General features: G+C 44.7%; 2 protein-coding genes and 1 long non-coding RNA gene across 3 annotated transcripts in view; 2 read left to right on the top strand and 1 right to left on the bottom strand.

The window, feature by feature from the left end:
• The first annotated feature begins 76 nt into the window (after window positions 1-76).
• Window positions 77-4,241, top strand: DLX5 (distal-less homeobox 5). The gene is made up of 3 exons (XM_034759370.1): window positions 77-540; window positions 2,308-2,492; window positions 3,593-4,241. The coding sequence occupies exons 1-3, from the start codon at window positions 186-188 to the stop codon at window positions 3,917-3,919; spliced, it is 867 nt and encodes a 288-aa protein (XP_034615261.1). The 5' UTR covers window positions 77-185; the 3' UTR covers window positions 3,920-4,241.
• Window positions 4,242-9,933: 5,692 nt separating this feature from the next.
• LOC117872238 overlaps window positions 9,934-21,290 on the top strand; it is a 31,623-nt gene continuing 20,266 nt past the window's right edge. Inside the window, exons 1-2 of the long non-coding RNA XR_004644434.1 lie at window positions 9,934-10,108; window positions 11,693-12,173. This is a non-coding gene — a long non-coding RNA (uncharacterized LOC117872238). The remainder of the gene's footprint in view (window positions 10,109-11,692; window positions 12,174-21,290) is intronic.
• On the bottom strand, window positions 12,879-17,511 carry DLX6 (distal-less homeobox 6). Its single transcript, XM_034760500.1, has 3 exons — window positions 17,046-17,511; window positions 15,715-15,908; window positions 12,879-13,966 (listed from the first exon to the last, which is right to left on the bottom strand). Exons 1-3 carry the CDS (start codon window positions 17,410-17,412, stop codon window positions 13,715-13,717), a joined length of 813 nt encoding a protein of 270 aa, XP_034616391.1. The 5' UTR covers window positions 17,413-17,511; the 3' UTR covers window positions 12,879-13,714.

The raw sequence follows: 21,290 nt of genomic DNA, 5'->3' as shown, positions 1-21,290 counted from the left end.
ACCCTGCTGTGCGTAAGAGCGCAATTAAGGATTTAACCAAGCCTATGCTGCGCCCCAGCCAGCAGTCTGCCAGAGACAGAGACAGACACAGAGACTCAAAGACTCCCAGCCTCCTCCCCCAGACATGTCTGCTTAGCCCTGAGCAGCCCCAGCAGCCAGCCCCAGCAAGCAGCCGTCTCCAAGCTATGACAGGAGTATTTGACAGAAGGGTCCCCAATATCAGATCCAGCGATTTCCAGGCTCCTTTCCAGACGTCTGCAGCCATGCACCATCCGTCTCAGGAATCTCCAACTTTACCCGAGTCCTCGGCTACGGATTCCGACTATTATAGTCCAACGGCGGGAGCCCCGCATGGCTATTGCTCGCCTACCTCGGCTTCCTACGGCAAAGCGCTCAATCCGTACCAGTACCAGTACCACGGCATGAATGGACCTGCTGGGAACTATCCTGCCAAAGCCTATGCAGACTACAGCTACGCGAGTCCTTACCACCAGTACAGCGGGGCTTACAACCGGGTACAGAGCTCTTCAAACCAGCCAGGTGAGAGCCGGGGGTTGGGGGTGGCCTGGATTAATGGGGGGACATCTTGCTGGTGCGGAGGGGGAGGAAATTGACGCGATGAGGATCAGTTTGTGGGAGTAGTGGCTGCTGGGAAGCCAAACATCAGAGCAGAATGATTCCCCGAGAGGGTTGCTGGGATGGATCCTTCCTCGGACAGTTCTGGGTGCCTGGCTTCATGGCGTTTTAAAAAATGTATCCTGCGCAGCTAGCGATCCTTAAGTGGGGTGGGAATAAAGCCACCGAATTAATCTGCATGATCTTAAAACTCCTCTCAGAAGCAGCCATTCATTAGCAAAGCAAATGCTTGTAAATTGCCCAGGGCCTCTGGGGCTGCCTCCAGAGAAATCTACGTACAGAAAGAGAAAGAATCTCGGGAGTTTGTATGTCAAACTCCGGCTTATTGGAACTGTGGAAAACGAAACTCTGAAGTTTGCTTCTCCCACCCCTCCCCCGGCCCCCGCGGCTGGGGAAATCCCTGGAGGGAAGGGTGAGGATCTGGCCGGAATTCTACCCCCAAAACATTGAAATGTCTGACTGCTTGTGCAGTTTGCAATGTTTTGCTTTAGCCGATTGGAGCCTGCTTGGAGATGAATGTCGTGAGGACACTGTGGTGCTCATGGCTTGGTCAATGGCTGGGGGAGGGCAGGCTCGGGTGTGTAGGGGAGAGATCTAGCTTTTGGAAAGATTTCTGGTCCGATCTGATCTGGTTCCAGCAGCGCATGTTTAATCCTGCTCGTATTTAGCATCCAGTCAGTGTGCGGAATTAAAACCACACGCTCGCGCGCGAATCTGCTTCTCTGGGGCTATTCTTGCACAGTTCAAGATGCACACTCGGGAGCAGACGGATATACTGGGGTACCTTATCTTTCCCTTGCCCCCACCCCTTTGTGAAACAGATTGGATCGCAAACCAGACTTTTCCAGTAGCAGTCCCAATGGATTGCAGCCTCTGCAATTCTCTCCCGCCAACCTCTTACGTCATTTATATACATAGATATTTGCTTTCACTTTTTTTCCCCAGTCGTTTGCTCTTGCTCATCAAATCAAAGGGAAAATATAGGCCGCTGGCGTATTAAGGCTATTTGTAAAAGAAACCAGACGCATCTGCGCGCCCTTTGCAGATCAGCAGCGAGATGATTATAACTATAATCGGCCCTCTGTCTGAGCCGGAGCCGGCCACTTTCTGTTGAGCTGAAGGAGGCCAGTTTTCTTGTGGGCCTTTGAACTATGTAGACCTCAGTATCGCGTCTTCCCAGCCTGGCCGTCTGGGCTCTGCGGGTTGGAATTCGAGACATTGCAGCCTGCAATTCAGTGGCTGCAACTCGCCCGAGGGGGGAATGGAGGGATGAAATATACTGCCCAGTGCACACCTCCATAACTGGGCTCCTTCACAATGGAACTTCAGAGGTTTAAAAAAACATGAACGGCTTGTAGGCTGGAAGGAACTGATCTACAATCCCCGAGAGCTCTACCCCAATACATTTCACACAGAGTGAACGGAAACTGGTTAGGTGCCCCACCAGGATGGTGGGAGATTACTCCATTTATCCCTGCCCACCCCCAGTTCATTTCTTCACTTCTACTCCACCAGTGTTTTTAAATAGCCCTTACCCCGCGCGGGTTGTGTTTGTAGAGTTGGCGGCTGCCCTGGCTGGGCCAGTGGGCTGGATCTTTGTCTGCTCTTTTTCTCCAATGGGGACTTGATTTTTCCGGGAAACTCTAACCTGGTCTATTTTGGATTGTTTAGAGAAAGAGGTGGCGGAGCCCGAGGTGCGAATGGTGAATGGCAAACCAAAGAAAGTTCGCAAACCCAGGACTATTTATTCTAGCTTCCAGCTGGCTGCGTTACAGAGGAGGTTTCAGAAAACTCAGTACCTAGCCCTGCCAGAAAGAGCTGAACTGGCTGCTTCTTTGGGACTGACACAGACACAGGTAATGCAGCCTTGGGACCTATTGAATTTTCCTTGTCGGTATTAATACGGTCTTTCTCGCCCACCAGAGAGGAGAGCCGATACCACTGGTGAGGGATATAAATAGTAGCTGGACCCTATTCATTAAGACACGCGAGAGAGGCCTGGTGTTCCTTAAATGGGCGGGGTGGGTTTTGTTTCGTTGTTGTACTGGGTGATGTTTGATTCCTGGTTTTTGTATTACATACAGCTCTATATTCAAAGGCTTAGGCGCTCGCTGGCGTCCACACGCAGGAGCTTTGGAAGCCGGGGTTTGTGTAAAAAGGGGAGCGGGGGGGGATGTGATGGTGTCTCTCGCACTTTCATAGTCTGCTTGAAGGCTTTCAGATCCGTATGGAGAGAACAACTCCATGGGCACGTATCTCTAACGCCGACGTTGTCTATTACAAACATAACCCGTCACTGTTACCTTCCGGGTGGAATTCGTGGCACAGAAAGCGATAGATAGATGTGCTGGCCACCCACCCACCCGGCCTGCTTCTCTGGGGCGAGCCTGGCGTGGTTGTTGTTTGTGTTTACACTCTAGCGCCGGAAAGGCACTGGAACAAAAATAATCCTGGTGCAGAGGGCTGAGCTTGCTCAGTTTGCAGAGAGCGCAGAGACTGGAATAGACGAATCTGAATCAGACGCGTTTCTCTCGCTTGCCTTCACTCCCCCTCCCCCCGGCTTCCTTTGAAATCTTTTTATGGGCTTCTATTGCCCTCCCATAAACAAAATACTTCAGAAAAGGACGGCGGTGGCTTTCGCAAGGTAATTGCAGCAAGGCACTGCCGGTCGCAGACAAGGGAGGGGGTAGCGCCGGGGCAGAATACCTACCGACCTGACCCGATCTTCCATTCCTCCAGCCCAGAGACTGAAGTTGGGCCGCAAGATCGGGCCCAACATGGTCATTGTAAATACCACACTGGATAGGAGATTGCGCTGGGTAACTGACGTGCTGGTGTCCGGAAAGATTTAACTCGCTTCTCTCCTCTCCCTGACTGAAGTCAGACCCTTAGCCTGTTGCCTCAGATCGTTTCACATTACGCTGGTATTAATCATCTTGATTTCCCCCCCTCTCAGGTGAAAATTTGGTTTCAGAATAAAAGATCCAAGATCAAGAAGATTATGAAAAACGGGGAAATGCCTCCGGAGCACAGTCCGAGCTCCAGCGACCCCATGGCTTGCAACTCTCCACAGTCACCTGCGGTTTGGGAACCTCAGGGCTCTTCCAGATCCCTCAGCCATCATCCTCATCCTCACGCTCCAAACTCCAACCCATCCCCTGCATCCAGCTACTTAGAAAACTCCACTTCCTGGTATTCCAGTGCTAACTCCCTCAATTCCCACCTCCAGCCCCACGGCTCCCTACAACACCCGTTAGCGCTGGCCTCTGGGACAATTTATTAGACTATTTTTTCCCCTGGACTCCTGTGTTTTACTGTTAAGGAATCATAACGAAAGGAATGCCTGTGGGGGAGTTTTAAAGGGAAGCAAAACAAAACAAAAAAAAATTAAATGTGTAACGCTTGTGCATGTAACTTATTGCATTTCAAAGGAGACCCTTTTTTACAGACGGACAATTTTTGCTCAGCTGTGGACACTATCAGTGGTGCCTTGAAATCTATGACCTCAACTTTTCCAGAGACTTTTTTTTTCAATGTTATTTTAACCCTGTAAATAAGTGTAGATAGAGGGATTAAACTGTATATTCTGAATAAATAAAATTATTTCGACCATGAGAGACGTTTCCAAAATACCCCTTCTTCCATTGCAAAGAGAAAAAAGAACAGATTCGTTTGCTTTTCTTGTTTGTTGGCGCGATAGATTTGTCAGGGCCCGATCCTTGTGCAGATAGATTCCTTGCTTAGAGGCGCAATCTCATTGGAAGCACAACGGACTGTAAAGGTTTACACGATCTGGCCCGTGTAGGGTCCCCCTTGTAAATCTAGCTGCCCGCTAGGGCAGCTTTCATCTGGAGAATGGGCTTTTCAAAGACAATTTACACTTTAGCCAACATTATATGCAATTAAAAGAAACGTACAAATTCTAACACTGGGAAAGAGAAATCTCTCAGTAAAGCCCCTCTGAATCCTTGGCTGAGAGCAATTAGCCTTGAGAGCTCCGCACTCATCAGTCCCTGTGTATGCTAGGGTCATTATACAAATTACATTTCCTTCAAAGGAGGCTTCTAAATACGAGAACAAGATAAAATGAGGGCAAAACTCTCCTTGTGCCTGTTAAAAAGCTTGTGTTGGGTAAAGGCCAGCAGTACCCTCTGAATAAGGGATATTGGAGGAACCTTTTTAACTGTGTTCATGGAAAAGCCCAGACCTCCGAGCGATCGTTATCTTCTTCATATTTAAAGTCTTACTGCAATTAACGGGGACAATTTTCAGATAAGAGGCTGGAGATCTGATAATGAGCAGGAGAAATGGCTTTCCCACAATACACGGGACTGATTCCAGTCGGGGGCATTAGTGATTGTATTGTGTTAGCGGGACGTGACTTCAAAATGTGTGCTGTGCTGTCGGCCTCCTCTTATGCAGAATAAAACTATCTCAACACCCTTTATTACTACTTATTTTCACTTGGAAGAATCCTCCCCCCTCCCCAAAAAAATAAAATACCGGACAGGCAGGCGTCCCCTGTGCACACAGAACAGCTGCGTTCCCAGGGCTGCCCAGTGTTCTTTGTAGGGTCATTCCTCTCATGGGCCTTTAGGGCAGAACTGAGCGATCGCTATTAAAACCTGGGCTAGAAATAAGAAAATGTATGAGAAATTGATTGCAATGCGGGAAAACGGCGGAGATCAATGTGACAAAGGCTTTTTCGCCCCTTTTCTTCCTGGATTAGAACATAAAAAAATGGCATCCTGTCAGCAGAGGAGTTCAGTAAGAGCTGTTCCAGAGCTCGGAGACAGGACCTGAAAAGACACGCTTTGTACCCTCGGGCACAGTTACCTGTCTCTAGTCCCTTCTTCCCTGCCCCCCTCCTTCTTTTCTCCCTCAATTCTTGACCGCGTCTTCCCCCCCCCACCCCCCTCCAAAGAAAGAAGCCAAGCCTCGCTGTTTTGTAGCAGGTAGGGGCGGGCGGTGGGGGGAGCAATTGACTTTTAGTACAATGGATTAGTCTGTTCTTTAGAACTTTTTCTTGGATGTTGGGAAGGGGTGTGTGTGTGTGTGTGTGTGTGTGTGTGTGTGTGTGTGTGTGTGTGTGTGTNGTGTGTGTGTGTGTGTGTGTGTGTGTGTGTGTGTGTGTGTGTGTGTGTGTGTGTAGGAGGGAGGGTTGTGCAGACACACGCGGACACACAGACACATGCAGAATACAATGACTTCACAAGTGTTCCTTAGTTAGGGAGAGGGGTTATCTGTAAACATTTGCTCTTTTTCTTTCTTTCTTTCATTCATTTTTTTTAACTCGCTGCTTACGGGGCAGCCTGCTCCATTTTCCGCATTGTTCAGGTGCGCCTCGGTTGCTTGTTGAGTATTGCCTGCTGATTGTATTTGTAAGCTTTTAGGTAATTTCCATCACTCTGAAGCTGCTGAAAAAGCTCAACTTTTATCTCCTACTAACTTCCTCTTCATTAAAAGACAAGCGTGTACTTTCTTTCTTGTTCCGTGCTTGTCCTGGCGCTGCTCTGGGCAAGCGTTATTTTCCAAACAGCTTTTGAACCTGCTATAGACGTCCCCCCTTTTTGTGATTCTCTGTCCTTTTGTTTTCAAGGTTAGGACATAAAAAGTGGAAATATATTTTCCAGTTTCCCCGTTCTCTTCTTTCTTTCTTGCTTGCTTGCTTGGTTGCTTGCTTGCTTTCTGATGTTTGATCCCAGCCACTTCGGTGAGCGGGGAAGAGGAAGAAAGAGGTGGGCATTTTAGGGTCAACCTTGACCTTGAAGCTTTGGGTCTGGGATTGTTTAGCCTGTTATTAAAAGCAACGGCTCCCCGGTTCTGAGCAAAAACAACCAGCTCTGCGCTTAGATGTTTGGATTCAGCGTCAACCCCACTCCAGGATTTAATTGCTTCTGATGATGTTTTCCTCTCCCCCCCCCCCGAATATCCTCCCCCCACAAACACACTGCCCGTGGCGCTGGGCAGATCTGCGATGGTTTAATACCCCGGAGCTCTCAGGCCAGGTATGTAAAGACGACTAGGCTTGGAGAGAGGCCAGTGTATATTAGTGCATATGCCCATCACTGAAATAGATAGCTATGTACACACCATTGCTGGAGTTGCTGTGTGAAAGCCATCATCCGATCAGATGCGCGCACATGTATATCTAGCTAACGCGGCTTGGACCTGCATGGGATGGGATAGATTTTAGGACACTTCTCCCCCATCCCTGTGTGCCCCTCTCCATCAGAACAGCTGGTCCCAGTCCAGCTCTGGGCTCTCTCCAGCCCGCTCCTTGGTGCCATTCCATTCTTGTCTTGGTAAGAGATCAGATGAACTAGCCTTTGTCTGACGTTCAGTTTGTACTGGGCGCGTTGCTGCCTTTTTTTTTTCCTGGCGGCCATGTGGAGTTGGGGCAACCCGGGGAGCCGAGAGGAGCCGCATTCCTGTGGGTGCCGAGCGGCTCCAGGGCTGAGCCGCAGGGCCTCTCTCTCTCTCTCTCTCTCTCTCACACACACACACACCATGCTCTCCCCCAGAAAGTGCACACACACCCTGCCGCAGCGACACACACAAAGTCCCCGCTTCGCCTCTGCCCTGCAGCGTCCTCCTTGGCACCCAATCGCTCCGGATATCACAGTAACAGATGTCAGATAAATCGTCCAGGAGCCGCTCTGCTGGGCTCCCCTAATCCCGTGTCCCTGCTGGGCTGCCTTATTACAGAAAAACCGTCCACTCCTGACTCCTGGTCACTCGCTATAATATCTCCCGGGCACTTTCTCCGAATGGAGAGTGCTTCACCCCTGAGAAATGTCCAAGTTTCCTTCCAAGCACATATACACACGCCAACCTGTCACCACATAAACCCCAGCCAGCTCAGGCAGGCATTTTTCTCGCTTTCACTTCTCTAGAGCTCCCCAATAAATTATCCCGAGCTGCAACTATTCCTTTGTATAGGCATTCGGGCCTCCAGACGTTACACATTTCAGATCTGGCAGCACCGATGTAGGAATATATCAGAAACGTGCTTCGCACATGTGTTATTTATTAAATATTTCTACCACGCAATTTTGCGACTGACAGTCTTTAGGGTGTTCAGTTGTGGATTACAGAACATATATATATTGCTTCAGTTAAATTAAACACACACACACACCTCCTTGCTTTCAGTCATTTGAGCGATGCCTGCAGTAATGTAATAACCTGTTTTATAGGTCAGACAAGAACCGTGGAGATAGAAATTGGGTAATTTACATGAAGCCTCTTTTTTTTTTTTTAAAGGAGATCCTGTGTTACAGCAATTAGATATTTCTGTTCTTTGTTCTGCGGTGCCTCTGTTTACATGTGATTTATGGGGATAAGCAGTATTTTATCTGCCAAAACTATATACCGTATTGGGCCTGATCCACATCCTAATGCAAGATTTATACAAAGCCGTAAAATACCACACATTACTATCTTTAACCAAAGAAAAATATCTTCAAGACACCATAGAGTTTTCATTTCATTCGGGTGAGGAATCTCAGTTTAGGTTCAGCTGCCAGCCACAGACTCAATTATGAGCACAGGGAACTGCACCCTGAAATATGGGCTGCACATTATAGGATTTCATTGTTTTCTGCCGTTCAGAAAAGCCTGTTACGTGCATCAGACTTCAGTCGATGCGTTTGCAATAGCGATAAGGAAGCCTTTCGAGTAAGAATTCACTTAAAGGGCCAAATCCTCAGCTAGTGTAAATCGAAGTAGTGTCATTGACTTCTCGGCTGCTGTACACCAGCTGAGGATCTGGCCATAAATGTCAGATTCCAGGAACTCCTTACGGTCCCCTTTACATGTACCATGTAATGTATTGTGTAGGCTTTCGACTTGCGGTATCCCTTGATCCTCCCTTTTCCTTTCTTCACGCTATTCTTATTGATTTCCATGAAGAACAGGCGCATGCAATTCGCATATTATTAATATTAATTAGCAGTAACATTATTAACATTCCCAAGAATGAATTTAGTCCTTAGAGGTCATAAATCCACACTGCCTTCATCAATTCCACCCTATAAGGAGCCCAGGACAATGGACTCTGTAGGAATTGTCGGAATTTATCTATAAACAGTTCGAATTCCTTTCCAGGTTTACTACAGAGTGGGACCAACACTATAGGCAAGAAAATATCCCGTTTACTACCGTAAGCCTACAGTGATTAACCCAACTTATATCTCCTGGACTGACTTGTTTTAAAAGGCTTAACATTAATACAGTGGTTATTAAAAACAAGCAAACAAACAAAAACACTTTGATGATTTGGCCCATTAAAAATGAAGCAGGTTGGTTTGCTTCACATCCGGGGTTAATATAAGCTAATCGTGAGACTAAAGCCAATAGTCCAATGAATAAACCTGACTAGCTGTTAGGCAGCCGTGTTAGTCAGGTTCCTTTGTTTAATTAATTACAATTAAGGCATTCTCCGCTAATTTCCTGTAGGACTCCTGATGACTTCTCCACTGAGTGAACGCGAAAGGGAATTAGGCCTATGGGCTCCATACTCGTGTGCTTTTTCCACGATGGCCAGATAGGATGCAAATTCAATTTGGATCTTTTATTATTAATTATTATTATTATTAGGAAGAAAATGCTTCTGTTCCTAGGAAGGTGACGTGCAGATGGTTAAATCATCTGAGAGAAAGCAATCACTCCACTGACATATTTGCTTTCTTTTGGGTATGGGAGGGAGCACAGAGGTGTTTAAAAAAAAAAACCAACAACCTACGGTAGGAAAATACTGCCTGGGACGAGATGAGCTGAGAAAAGGAATGATTTCAGACAGCAGCTCACAGAAGTATCAGCCCCTGAATACACAACAGACTCACACTATTTGAGATTTGGACACGTAACACTGCAGACCACTGATTTGCTATTTTCTTAATTCCCGCTCTTCCTATTCCCTATGAATCAAACAGTCTTTTGTCCTTCAGAGTTTGATTTGATCGCTACTGTTCACATTTCACTTTTGTATTTTTCTCTTCCTATACCATTACTCATTGAGTGCCCCGTGAAATTACAATCGTACATTTTCAACTCAGCAACCCATTTGCAGTGCAAAAATAGGGTCTAAATAATGGCTGAATTAGCCCTACTGGACAGTTTCAGATGTAACACTCTGTAATAATTATATTGCAGGCTGGATTAGGATGCTATTATCATAATCTGGACGTTTACAATTATCTGTAATTTGCAAAGATGCGCCAGGTCTTGATTACAGCAGTTTTTTTTATCAAGCTAACCATCACTAAACAGTGACAGTAATAACAGCTAATTTTGCTGGCAATATAAGAGGTGCTGGGGTGTGCAAACAATTTCACACCTGGATGTGCTCACTCAACCAAGAATATAGAGAAAGAGCTTCTGCCCTGAGACTCAGAAAAATATTCTACACTGCTTCTGTTCAGTATAGATTTCTAGACCCTGATCATTGCTTAACAGATTTTCACTGGGGGTAAGTTTTTATTTTTTGTATACTTCAACGCACAGCTCATCTTTATCTTTTCACACTTTCGTGGTTACTTTTGCTGCTTTTGTAATTTCTGTCATCCTATTAGACCACTGTTTCATAGATTCAGAACTCCGTCCTTTTTATTAGTATTTCTACATAGTCAATAGGATTTGGGTTGGTTCACGTTCTGTAACAATAGCTTTCACTCTGGGGACCTATAGGAAATTCTCTTTCTATAGTTAGGTTTGTTAGTCGGCTCGATAGACGTTCAGAGTGGACTTGGTTTCTATTTAGATGCGTTGGAAGAAGGCTGATCGCTATACCGCAATAGCTATGAATGTAAATCGTGAGTCCATTTTTTTAACTGCTAGTCAAAGAGCGCACGATATATTCATTCAGATCTTTTCCTGCTGCCATGTATTTTGTACTCGTGTACCTCGTATTCATTGTCATAAATACACCGTGCATTTTCAGAGGCAGGCTGTCGTTTTAACCTTGCAATTTACCCCAGAAAATTTGCTTACTGTTATTGCAAAGGTGATAGAGTTTCTGATCAGGCAAGCACCGTGTAAACTACCCTTTGCCAAAGGCTTGATTCAAAGCTCTTCCCTTTTATCTTAGAAGGGGATGGGCTTTGAAAGGAACCATCATTTTATTTCTTGAGGGGCCAAACTTTAATGCACCCCAAAGTTTTAGAAGAAAAATGTATTGCTTACCGAATATTATACAAACATGCTGCTGAACAACAGTTCCGTGAAACCAAAATTTTAGGAAGCCATAAGGAAAGAATAATGAGAGACTTGTTCCAATTCTATCTATAGATGACGCTGTTTCACGAAACTCTCTTTTGGTGGCAGCTATATAATGTTAGATGACACTGTCTTTGCTATCATTTGTTCACCGTATTGGAAAGGCCTGCTTGTGTCATCTTACCTGTCTGTATTGGGTTCATTGCTAAAAAAAAAGGTCTATCCTTGAAACAGTCATAAAGTACAAGAAAACATTTATCACATTTTTCTATGCAGTACTCCACGACGCAATGGCTATTGACAGAGCGTGCACATGTATTTTATAGTACAGCAGCAACGTGTACTCCGAAATACACGAGTAAAGCTCCTCAGATTCATCATACTTATGGATCAGTCACACCGATTAAGTCAGTGGCTAGGAAAGGGTTAAGTATTAGCTCACGCGATTAAAGGACAACTGCTGTATCTTTGGATTCTGATAGAAATGGGGATATAGAATGTGTGAGTGAATAGATAGATAGATAGATAGATAGATAGATAGATAGATAGATAGATAGATAGATAGATAGATAGATAGATAGATAGATAGATAGATAGATAGATAGAACTAACAGACATTTGCAATGTTTCAACTGGTTTAGGATTAACCTGCATGAATAGAGGCTAGGTAGATATGCACTGGGTTTTCTAAAAGAGAAAAAATACTGTTAGTTTAAATGTATGGTAGCTTTCTCTCTCACGTAATTTGAATAATTCAGTGAGACCCACTACCAGCTGTACTTCTGAAGCCTCTTCCATTCTTTTCAGCATTATAATTTTGGTTAATTTTCAATTTTAGGTCCTACGTCTCTGCAATTTGTGTATGAATAACAGAATAATTTTCCTCTTTTGTTTCGCCTTTCCTGTTCCTGAATCTAAATAAAGATGGCTTTTTAGTATTAAAAGTGGAAGAAAATTACAGGTAATTATCTTTGACGGTAAAAACGCTGTAATCAGCGGGCTACATGAAAAATTACTCTAATTATGGCTGCATTTAAGAGAATGGAAAAAAAACCTTCTTGTGGATAAAAACCTTAAATTGTCCCCAATGTCTGCTTCAAATTGGATGGCACTGCAGCTGGAGGCTTTGTTCAGAATTGATCCTGGGGAGCTCTGAACCCAAAGTTTCACAGTAGGAAGGGGGGAAAAAGAAAAGAAAACATTTTTCTTAATGTAACAATACGAATGGTAGAAAATGACAAGACTGATCGGTTCTAAACCATTCTGAAGACTGACTGAGCGTGGAAGTTGCTCAACAAAAAAAAGGAACGGGTATATTGGTAAGTAGTCTTTGCTTTGTGTCTAATTATAGTGACTGTCCTTTTGCACGACTGTATATAGCTGTCATTATATGGAGCACTCTGAGTATCTCTATTGACTTCTGATAAATGGCTCAGTGGTTTCAAGGTTCCTAATTTGAAGGATGCCCAGGTCTCTAGCCATTAATTCTCGCAGTATGGGGCTTATGTGACGAAAGGACTTTCATTTTCATTATTTCTGTGCTTTATACAATATAATAAAGATATAATTCGCCCTGGTCAGTGCATTGTATACCTATGCACCTTTCAAGCTTTGCAAAATATTGCACAGCTTTAATTGTCTGTCTGTTAATCAAAAACAAAGGAGGGCACCTCTTTCTTTCCCCCTCCCCCTCCGCCCTACTTGTGTAGGAAGTAATGCAAAGCACTGAATTTTACTTTGAGATAAACCTCAGATTAAATGACACCATAATGTTTTTTCAAATATTGGAATTACCGAAGTAACATAGGCTAAGAAATGACCGGGCGATTAGAAACATCCACGATTCTCTTTGCAATAGTTACATATATATTGTCTCGGGTTTATTCTTTTTAAGAAAAATCTTTTCAACGGTTTGTTGTTGGATATATTGCTCTCTATGTCACAAAATGTGTTAATATCTAGCTAGCTATCCAAAGCGGGTGTGGTTTATAATATATAGAGAAATACAGGACACAGGGACGTTTTGTGGCTTTTACTCTATATATGAAAGAAGACAAAAACATACAAAGTATATTTACAACTAAAATTCAGCAATATATACAGAAAGGTTGCTCAATATAAACGCCTCTATAGCTTAGTGAATTGGTGAGAATACCACCAATCAAGTACTGAACCTTTCAAAGCCATAGGATGGTTGTTTTGGTGGGTTCCTCCTTTGTCCTTTTCCTGTTAATTTTCAGGGGACTTTGGGAGGGGGGAGTTGGGGGCAGAGATCTGAGGGAGAGACAGTGGTTTCTTCTTGGTTGCTTGCTGTCCATTCCATTTTGATAAAGCATGCAGTTTTTGCTTCGTGGTAATGTTTTAATCGTACAGTATATTTTCCTTTTCAAGCACTTTCGCGCCCCCTCCCCTCCAGTCTGGGTTTGGTGAATACAAATGCAGGAGCTTGAATAGCCTCCCTTTCATCAAGTAATATCTTTAGCTCATTAAACAAGTAAAAACGTTGCCGGATATACTCAGGTTCTTCTCGTGGGAAAAAGTCTGTAAAAAGTTTGCTTTGACAGTATACTCCAAAGCGACGAGGCTGGTTCCTTCGAGTCCAAATTAAAATATCCTAAAGAGAAGTGTCTTATGTGCGCCAGCATGGGAAAAAAAAGTCTCTTTCTGTTCCAGATCAATCACTGAGGTTACTAAAAGAAAAAAAACAAAACAAAACAAAACAAAAAAAACCCCAACCTTGTCTCCTTGCCACACATACAAGTTCACACAGAGCCTGTTAAATTGGCACCGTTGGCAAGACAGCGGACTGCTTGCCATGTCGAGACTAGGGCTTCTTGATAGATTATTTCTCTTGGACTATTCACATCATCTGTGGTCTCTGCATTGTGTCTTGATGTGGAGAAGAATACCAGTGAGAATAACCAGGCATGTAGCTGTTGGGCGGCATACTGACTCCCTTGGCAGAAGCTGAAACGTCCCAGACTGGAGGGAGAGCTGGAGACCGCGGGGACAGGGCAGCGGAACCTGGCAGAGGGTCGCTCTCATGAGGATTGCTGCCCTGCTTTAGCAGCTTCTTAAATTTGGAGCGTTTGTTCTGAAACCAGATCTTCACCTGTAATCAAAAGGCGGAAGAGATTAGGCCGCTGAGGAGCACGGAGCTGACAGCAGGAAGCACCCGACCGGGGTTATTTTTGATATATAGAGGGTCCTGAGTTTCCAAACGGTAGGGAGGGAGATGTGGGGTCAAGTTGGCATTTTTAGGAGGTTAAACACGCTAGCATTGGAACTAATCTATTGTTAATAACAGAAATAGTGACGCTGGGAATCGAGATGTAGGTTTTAAAATTGAGTGTTATTTTCTTGCCCAGGCCACCAGTAATGCACAATAGAATTTATTATGTTTTAATTTCTCACTCTCTCACCTACCTATGTGTGTACATTTAAGTACTTACACGCACAGACATGTATATATATATATATATGAACACACAAATATACACATGTACACACATGTACACACACGTGTCATATTCCTCATTCAGTATTTTGGAGGTCGTTTGATCATTTGGAGAAACTGTGGTCAAACAGACAGAAGCATACCACCCTGTGCTAGGAGACACAGTAATAGTCAAAGGGCATCTTAAAAGTAAAACCTGAATCAGACAATTTGTACCATTAAGCTGTCCTTGTTTATATCCCTGGGGAAGGGGCTGACTAGAACAAGTGCTTTAACGTCATTTTAAAATCAATTTTGGATGGAAATTGCTTTTTCAGAAAGAGTAACTGATATAAACCACCTTGGATCGCATCCTACCCTCTCTAGTCAAGTAAAACTCCCCTAAATTGAGTTTTCCTTGAATGAGGTCTGCAGGATCGGGCCCTCCATGTTCAAACGGTATATGGATGTAATTTAAAGATTCAAACTCTTGATCCTGCAACCCTTGCAGGTAGTCTTTATGCAAGGATATTATCTCAATGGGACTACTCGTTTGTCTGTAGATTTTCAGGATCAGGCCCTCATCTCGTGTGTGTCAGAACAAATGCCATTTGTACAATAAGCAAACATATTTCCAAAATGTATATCGCTCAATATTTAAAAATTGCCCAGGTAAGCTACTGTTGCCAATTGCAATTATAAAATATTGAAATTATTTATTAAAGTCATAAATGCACATAAATATGTTTTAAATAAATTGATAGTATTTATTCATTTGTTACTAACCCTGCTTGTGAAGTCTGTAATGCCTCGTGTCTTTCAAGCTTAAATTAGCCAGGATAGGACAGCTCCACTAACCACACTTAACTATGGTTTAACCTGCTATAATTTTGTACACGGCTGTCTTTGATCTTCAGATCTATTATCACCTTTTGTACATTTTGCCCAAGGGTAACCACTGCATTTGAGTTAGTCATCCAGGATGAATTAACTATTGATTTTACAGGTATTTTCTAATGCGCTCTTGCTTTCTCTGTCTCTATAGGTTGCCACGATCTGGCTTTTTATTTTTACCTCTGCCTCAGGCCTAAGGTTTTCTTGCCTTTGTTTTGTGCTCTTGTCACAACCGAACAATTGCATGTTGGTGCAGTAATAATTTGGATCCATTTATTTTTTCTAGTTGTGCCATCAAAGGGTAAAATTTGATAACTAGTCGGCAGGGGAAAATGCAGATTCAGTCAGTAATTTCAGTAGTAAGCCATTTACTCTGTACTGTGTAATAAGATAACTCACATCACATTTGGCATAGTAGTAGCATGTGTGTTACCTTTTCTACTATCATGTACTTCTAGTGAAGATCTCTCTTTGGTTGGCCTTGTATTGTATGACCAGGATTGCAGTGATTTGGGGTTCCCATAATTTACCTGTGTCTGAGTAAGTCCTAAGGAAGCTGCCAGTTCAGCTCTCTCTGGAAGTGCCAGGTACTGAGTCTGCTGAAAGCGATGATTTAAAGCCTGAAGTTGTAAACTCGAATAAATGGTTCGAGGCTTCCGTATCTTCTTTCCTTTTCCATTGAATCTGATTTCACCGTTTTCAATCACTGTTGTTTTTTGCTGATCTGCAAGCAAGCAACACGTTTGAAATGTCACCACTGCAGAGAACCCTCCTTGACTGTTTAACTTGGGCATTTTGTTGCTCTTTTCCCCCCGGAACAGCTCGTATGCAACAATCCCATTGCCGTGTCAGTCCCACTGCCATAGTATGCACACGGTCTGAGTGCTTAAAGGCATCAAACCGGAATACCTCTTATTAGAATAGTGCGAATCAACGGACATAAAGAAGCCGTGCCTGTGTACTGGGTGGCTTGTTTTACTTGCAAAAACACAGCATTTGTTTAATGAATGGATTACTAGCTGCCTGGCTATCAAGGTGTTTACACGGCTAATTGACTTCATGTCGCCAGTTTGGTGGTCAGTGAATCACCAGTCGCAGCTTTAACAATGCTTTTTTTGCTCAGATCAGTACATAAAAATAATCTGCTAACTGCGGGAGGGGAAAAAACAAAAAACAACAAACTCATCTTGAAACTTTCACTCATCAGGTGTTAACAGACATTTGCCTAATGCCGATCCCCTTGCCTAGTGTCACAAAGGAGCAACAAATATTGTCTCTTATCCCTTAGCTGAGGATGGGATCACTGCAACTTCTAGCATTTCTCCCCAGCCATAAAGAGACGGCTGCAGAAGCCGGGCGCTTGGTGAAATGCAAATGGCCAGTTTCACGTTAAATTTAGCTGAGCAGTAGGCCAGCGCTCCGAGTATATTAATGGGCAACACAAACACACAAACAAACACATTCACACCTAAACAGTCCAAAACCCACGGCCAAATAGCGCTCTCGGGATGGAGAGATCTCAGCAAAGCCAGGAAGGGCTGTTGGTGTCGCCCTGGAAAATAGACGCCCCGGGCTTTATAGCCCCACAAATAGATGTGCCTCCTGAAAGCCACCCAGACCTGGATGTCAGCATAGCTAAAGGGACCGTATGCCATGCATAAGCCAGCTCCTGCATTTGCATGCCATGCACACACCCAGTGCGAAGCGAAGGGAAAGCACCGAACTGTGCAAATACGCGAGTCCCGGCTGCTCCGGGGCCAGCGCTGGAGCCGATCCCCGCAGGCTGGCGGCGGTGGCTGCGGAGCCCGGCCAGGCTGCCGGAGGACCGAGCCGAACGCGATAAGAAAGCGGCCTCGCTCACCTGCATCGTCCGCCCGCGTCTGGCTGGCCGCGCTGCTGTTGTGGTAGGACTGGAGGTAAGGGCTGTGCTGCGAGTGGCTCATGTAGGGATAGGCGGCCAGCGAGCGGTGGTTGTAGGAGTTGCCGCTGGCGGGGTAGGGCGAGCTGTGGTGGTGGTGCTGGTGGTGCGGGTGCGAGCCGGCCGCCGAGTGCAGGCAGTGCAGCGGGTAGTGGGCGCCTGCCATAGCCGGCGAGCTCTGCTGGGAGTGGGACTGCGGCGGCGGCGGCGGCTGCTGCTGCGGCGGCTGCTGCTGCCCGAACTCCATGAAGGCGGATTTGGAGGAGTCCTGCGCTTCCAGCCCGTCAGCCATCGTAGTCATGGTCATCATCAAAGTTTGGGAGTGAGAGAGCGGATCTCTCCGGCTCGCCCCCCGCGCGCTCGCTCTCTCCCCAGCCACCTTAGAGCCTATTATCCTGCACTGGGAATTAGTGAGGTGGCTTTTTTTTTTGGAGGGGGGGAGAGCAGTAGTGAGAGGGGCCTTGTTCGCGGAGGGAGGGGTGAGGGGAGGGATGGGGGGGGCTAGTCCTGTGATTTTTTTTCTCTCCTCTTCCCCTCCATTCCCCCCCCTTGGTTGTTGGGTTTTTTGTTTTTTGTTTTTTGTTTTGTTTTTTGGCTGGCGGAGTTTAAAGCGGAGATTTTTGAAGGTGGATGCTGGTAAAGTTGAGCTTCTGCTTTTAGACTTGAGGCAGAGACGCCACAAGTCGAATGGTTTGTCTCCAAAGGGCAGTGCCTCCCCATTGGTCAGTCAACCCCTGACGTCACCATTCCGGAGGCTGCGACTGGCGTCTGTGGGAGCCTGAGTTTAGCCCACCTTCGGCAACTCCAAATCCCGGCTAGAGCGCGGCGAGGCGGCGTGCGCGCGCGCCTTCCCCTGCCGCGGAGCTCTGCTGCTCCCCGCCAGACAGCAGCCCCCAGGCTCTGCAAACTCAGGCTTCCTCGCCGCTCGCTTCCTCCGAGCCACAGATTAGACAAAAGGAGTGCATGCTGTCACGGGGGGCATTTTTTGCTCGTGTCGTGTGCATTGTCGAGGCAATGTAGCAGACAGCCAAGTGTAACACAGCTACTAACCTACTAAAGGTATTTCAGTCCATCTATACTGCCCAGAGTTTGAATGCACCTTAGGTTTCCCTTTCCTGTACTTCAAAACATGCAGTAAACACAAGTGAAAAGGGAAATTTAAAAGTGGAAAAACAGAACCCAAGTGCATGCTCCAGCCCCACGTTCCTCCTGGGACTGGCTCCTTATTGATCAAGACAATATTTTCTATATTTTAGGAAGAGCAGCCTGCTCTCTGCAACAGCGAATCATTGGAGATCTGACAGTAATGCATTTTTTCCTATTGAAAACAGAAGCTACTGTAATGCTTTCAAATATATGCAAATGATACATGCGGTTAGTGGTTTGGCAAATCTTGATTACAATATAAACTACCCAAGAAAAAGTGCCTTCCTCCTAAATTTGTCTTTAGATTACAATTCCAGTTGATTTTATTTTATTGTCAACATTGTTAATGATAAAAATAGAGTCGTTTTACAGTTATTTTTACTTTCTGGAAGGAGGCAATTAGACGTCTAATCAGGAATACACAAAAATCTCCCATGATTAACTGCAGTACTTTGTTCAAATTGCTGCTATAAAATTCAGAACAATTTGCTTGTAATGATTATGGACTGGGTTTATTTTGGGAGGTGGAATAAAAGTGGATATAGCATAAATTATCCTCTAATTATACACCAGTGTCGCCTCAATTATCCTCTTATCAAAATGGTTGTCTAACTGCCGCATTTAGTTTCAATTCTCTCCTTTTTTTCTATAAAAAGAACTTCATACCTTGTTATTATTAATCCATTTATTATTTGCTAGGGGATTTATATCTGAGCATCCAGGTGGTATTACCACTTCTCTTTCAAAGATGGACTGGGGAAAGACATTTAGTTTGAACCAGCACTGTTGTGGATCTATCCTTTTTTTGCTTCCCCTGTTTAAATCTCCTCGCGTCCAGCTAGAGAAAGCATGAACTCCAGAGCCAGACACTACCGAAGAGGACCCAGGTAGAAAAAGAAAGGAGACGTGCAATTGGTTAAACCTAGAGAAAGCTGAAAGTTCTGTAGATTGGGAAATGGGATCAATCTTCGGGATTTGAAAACCACCAGCAGCTGCAATTTGCAAAACAACTTTCAGGACTAAGCCCAGAAATGTATCCAAAACGAAGTACATGTCCTGACACTATTTCCGAGAGCGACATTTCCGGGGGATTTGTTTCGAACCTTTGCAGAATATTTAAAAACGCATCGCTTTTGGAAACATCAAGAGGGATTTAAAAAACAAACAAACAAACCGTTGCTTTGCTTATCAGAACGGTTATTAGCCCTAGGAAAGGGGTGGAAATGGTAGAACGTGATCTCATCATTTGCATATTGCACCGTACATGCAATCGATGGGTTTAAGCTATTTTTTTCTCGGTGCATAGCCCCTAATCTCTCGGCGTTTATAGTGCAATTTGATAATTTGGGGGAATTGGGGGGTGTCTTTTTTTTTAGGGAGGCCGGGATGTTTTCTCCCCCCATCGGTGTTCAACTTCTTGAGCCTCTGGAGTCGGTTCAGTAACTCTGAATGCAGTTGTAAGTGTCTCGCTTTTGCTCTCCTCTTTTAACAGGAGTTCCGCGTTAACACGCGAAAGGGTAATCCGATCCACGCGTTTACAAATCTACAATGAATAAAAATGCTCATAGTAATACAGAGAGGGAGGAAGACAAGGGAAAGAGCGGACTATAACATTCGTGCTCCAGCATCCCTGTTCCTATTGGGACTCTTGATTCATAGGGTGTAGGTAATGTACTCAATAGGAACAGGTACATTTGGCAGTTTTATTGCTTTATACCCTCCAGCTTGTTGTTAACACCAGGAAGGCGTTTTTCTGCAGGTGCGCATACTACCATTTTCTCCACGCTTTTCGGCAACTGCAAAAGCATGCATAACAAAAGATGTCAGACAACGGGCTAAGGAATGTCTACAGAACGTTGTTTTGAAAGGACTCTGGCTGTATAGCTGCATAGCTCTGGCTTAGAGCCTGCGAAAGGTGGAACGCTTCACATCATGTTTTTAGTAAAATCTACATGCCACGCTTAAGAAAGAACTAGGCATCCTAGTCCTGAAACAAACAAGCAAAACAAACAAACAAACAAACAAACAAAAGACAGGAATAGCCTAAAGTAACTGCTTCTTCGATAGGCAACATAGGGGTATAGCTGTGTTTCATCTTAAAGCTGGGGCTAAGTGACGGGTGTGTGCACCTGTATCTAAAACACATAGGGGAATGTGTGTGTGTGTGTGTAGATTTTCACTTTAGAATAATAAAATAATACAGGAGTATAAATAACAGTACAAGTATAAAGTATATATACTTTTATGTATTAGTGATTTATTATTGCTCAAGGTGTGTGTGTGTGTATACGCACACACACATTCTCAAGGTGTATATCTAGATCTAGATGTAGATGTCCCTTGAGCAATTTACAGGGTAAGGACTGGCATTTTCTATAGGAGGGTTGAATACATCAAGCCGTATACTGGTAATTTCCCCCCAATTTAATTAGGCAAATGTGTCAGTATGCAGCGGGCGCTTTTCAGGGTTGATTGGCTGATGTTAATAACTCTTGACTAAAAGGAGCGATGGTGGTTGTAAATATTGATTGTTTTCTTTTTGTCCTCGAGTTCGGGGGGACCACACCTTTAGGGAGTGGAAAGTGCTGAGTTGGGTTGTTGTAATGCCGCACAAAAAGGTTTTTTGTTTTTTCTTTGCTGAACTCTGGTTTCATCGCCGGCAGGAGCTAGGCTGCGCCTCTCTCGCCCCATTGTCCCTGCGGCCCCCACTGCTTTAGGGTGTCCTCTCCCCCGCAGAGAAGGGAGGGCGATGCCTGCCCGGGAAGAGACCTCTATTATTCGGGGGGGGGGAGAGAGAAACAATTTGGAGAAGATTGGAGGCCGAAGCCTTTCTTTGGGGGTTGGAGAGGAGGCAGGTGTAGATGATATTGCTTCTCAAAGGGAAAGGCAGGATTTGAGGCCTAAGCTTTTTGGGAGGTGGGAAAGAAAGAAAGAAAGAAAGAAAGAAAGAAAGAAAGAAAGAAAGAAAGAGAAAGAAAATTTCTGAATAGGGCTCTCACACTAATTTCTGTCTCTAACAAGAGTCTTGAACGCAGAATCTAT

This window comes from Trachemys scripta, chromosome 2 (assembly GCF_013100865.1).
Source record: "Trachemys scripta elegans isolate TJP31775 chromosome 2, CAS_Tse_1.0, whole genome shotgun sequence".
In the NCBI taxonomy this organism is placed as follows: domain Eukaryota; kingdom Metazoa; phylum Chordata; order Testudines; family Emydidae; genus Trachemys; species Trachemys scripta.
Note: the sequence above shows the minus strand (reverse complement) of the source record. Positions and strands in the feature narration are given on the sequence as shown.

Coding starts and splice junctions, on each gene's coding strand:
- DLX5 (XM_034759370.1), top strand. CDS start 186: ATGACAGGAGTATTTGACAGAAGGGTCCCCAATATCAGATCCAGCGAT. Junction 541..2,307: donor GAGCTCTTCAAACCAGCCAG/GTGAGAGCCGGG, acceptor TGGATTGTTTAG/AGAAAGAGGTGGCGGAGCCC. Junction 2,493..3,592: donor TGGGACTGACACAGACACAG/GTAATGCAGCCT, acceptor CCCCCCTCTCAG/GTGAAAATTTGGTTTCAGAA.
- DLX6 (XM_034760500.1), bottom strand. CDS start 17,412: ATGATGACCATGACTACGATGGCTGACGGGCTGGAAGCGCAGGACTCC. Junction 15,909..17,045: donor GACGCGGGCGGACGATGCAG/GTGAGCGAGGCC, acceptor GCTTGCTTGCAG/ATCAGCAAAAAACAACAGTG. Junction 13,967..15,714: donor TAGGACTTACTCAGACACAG/GTAAATTATGGG, acceptor TTTTGATTACAG/GTGAAGATCTGGTTTCAGAA.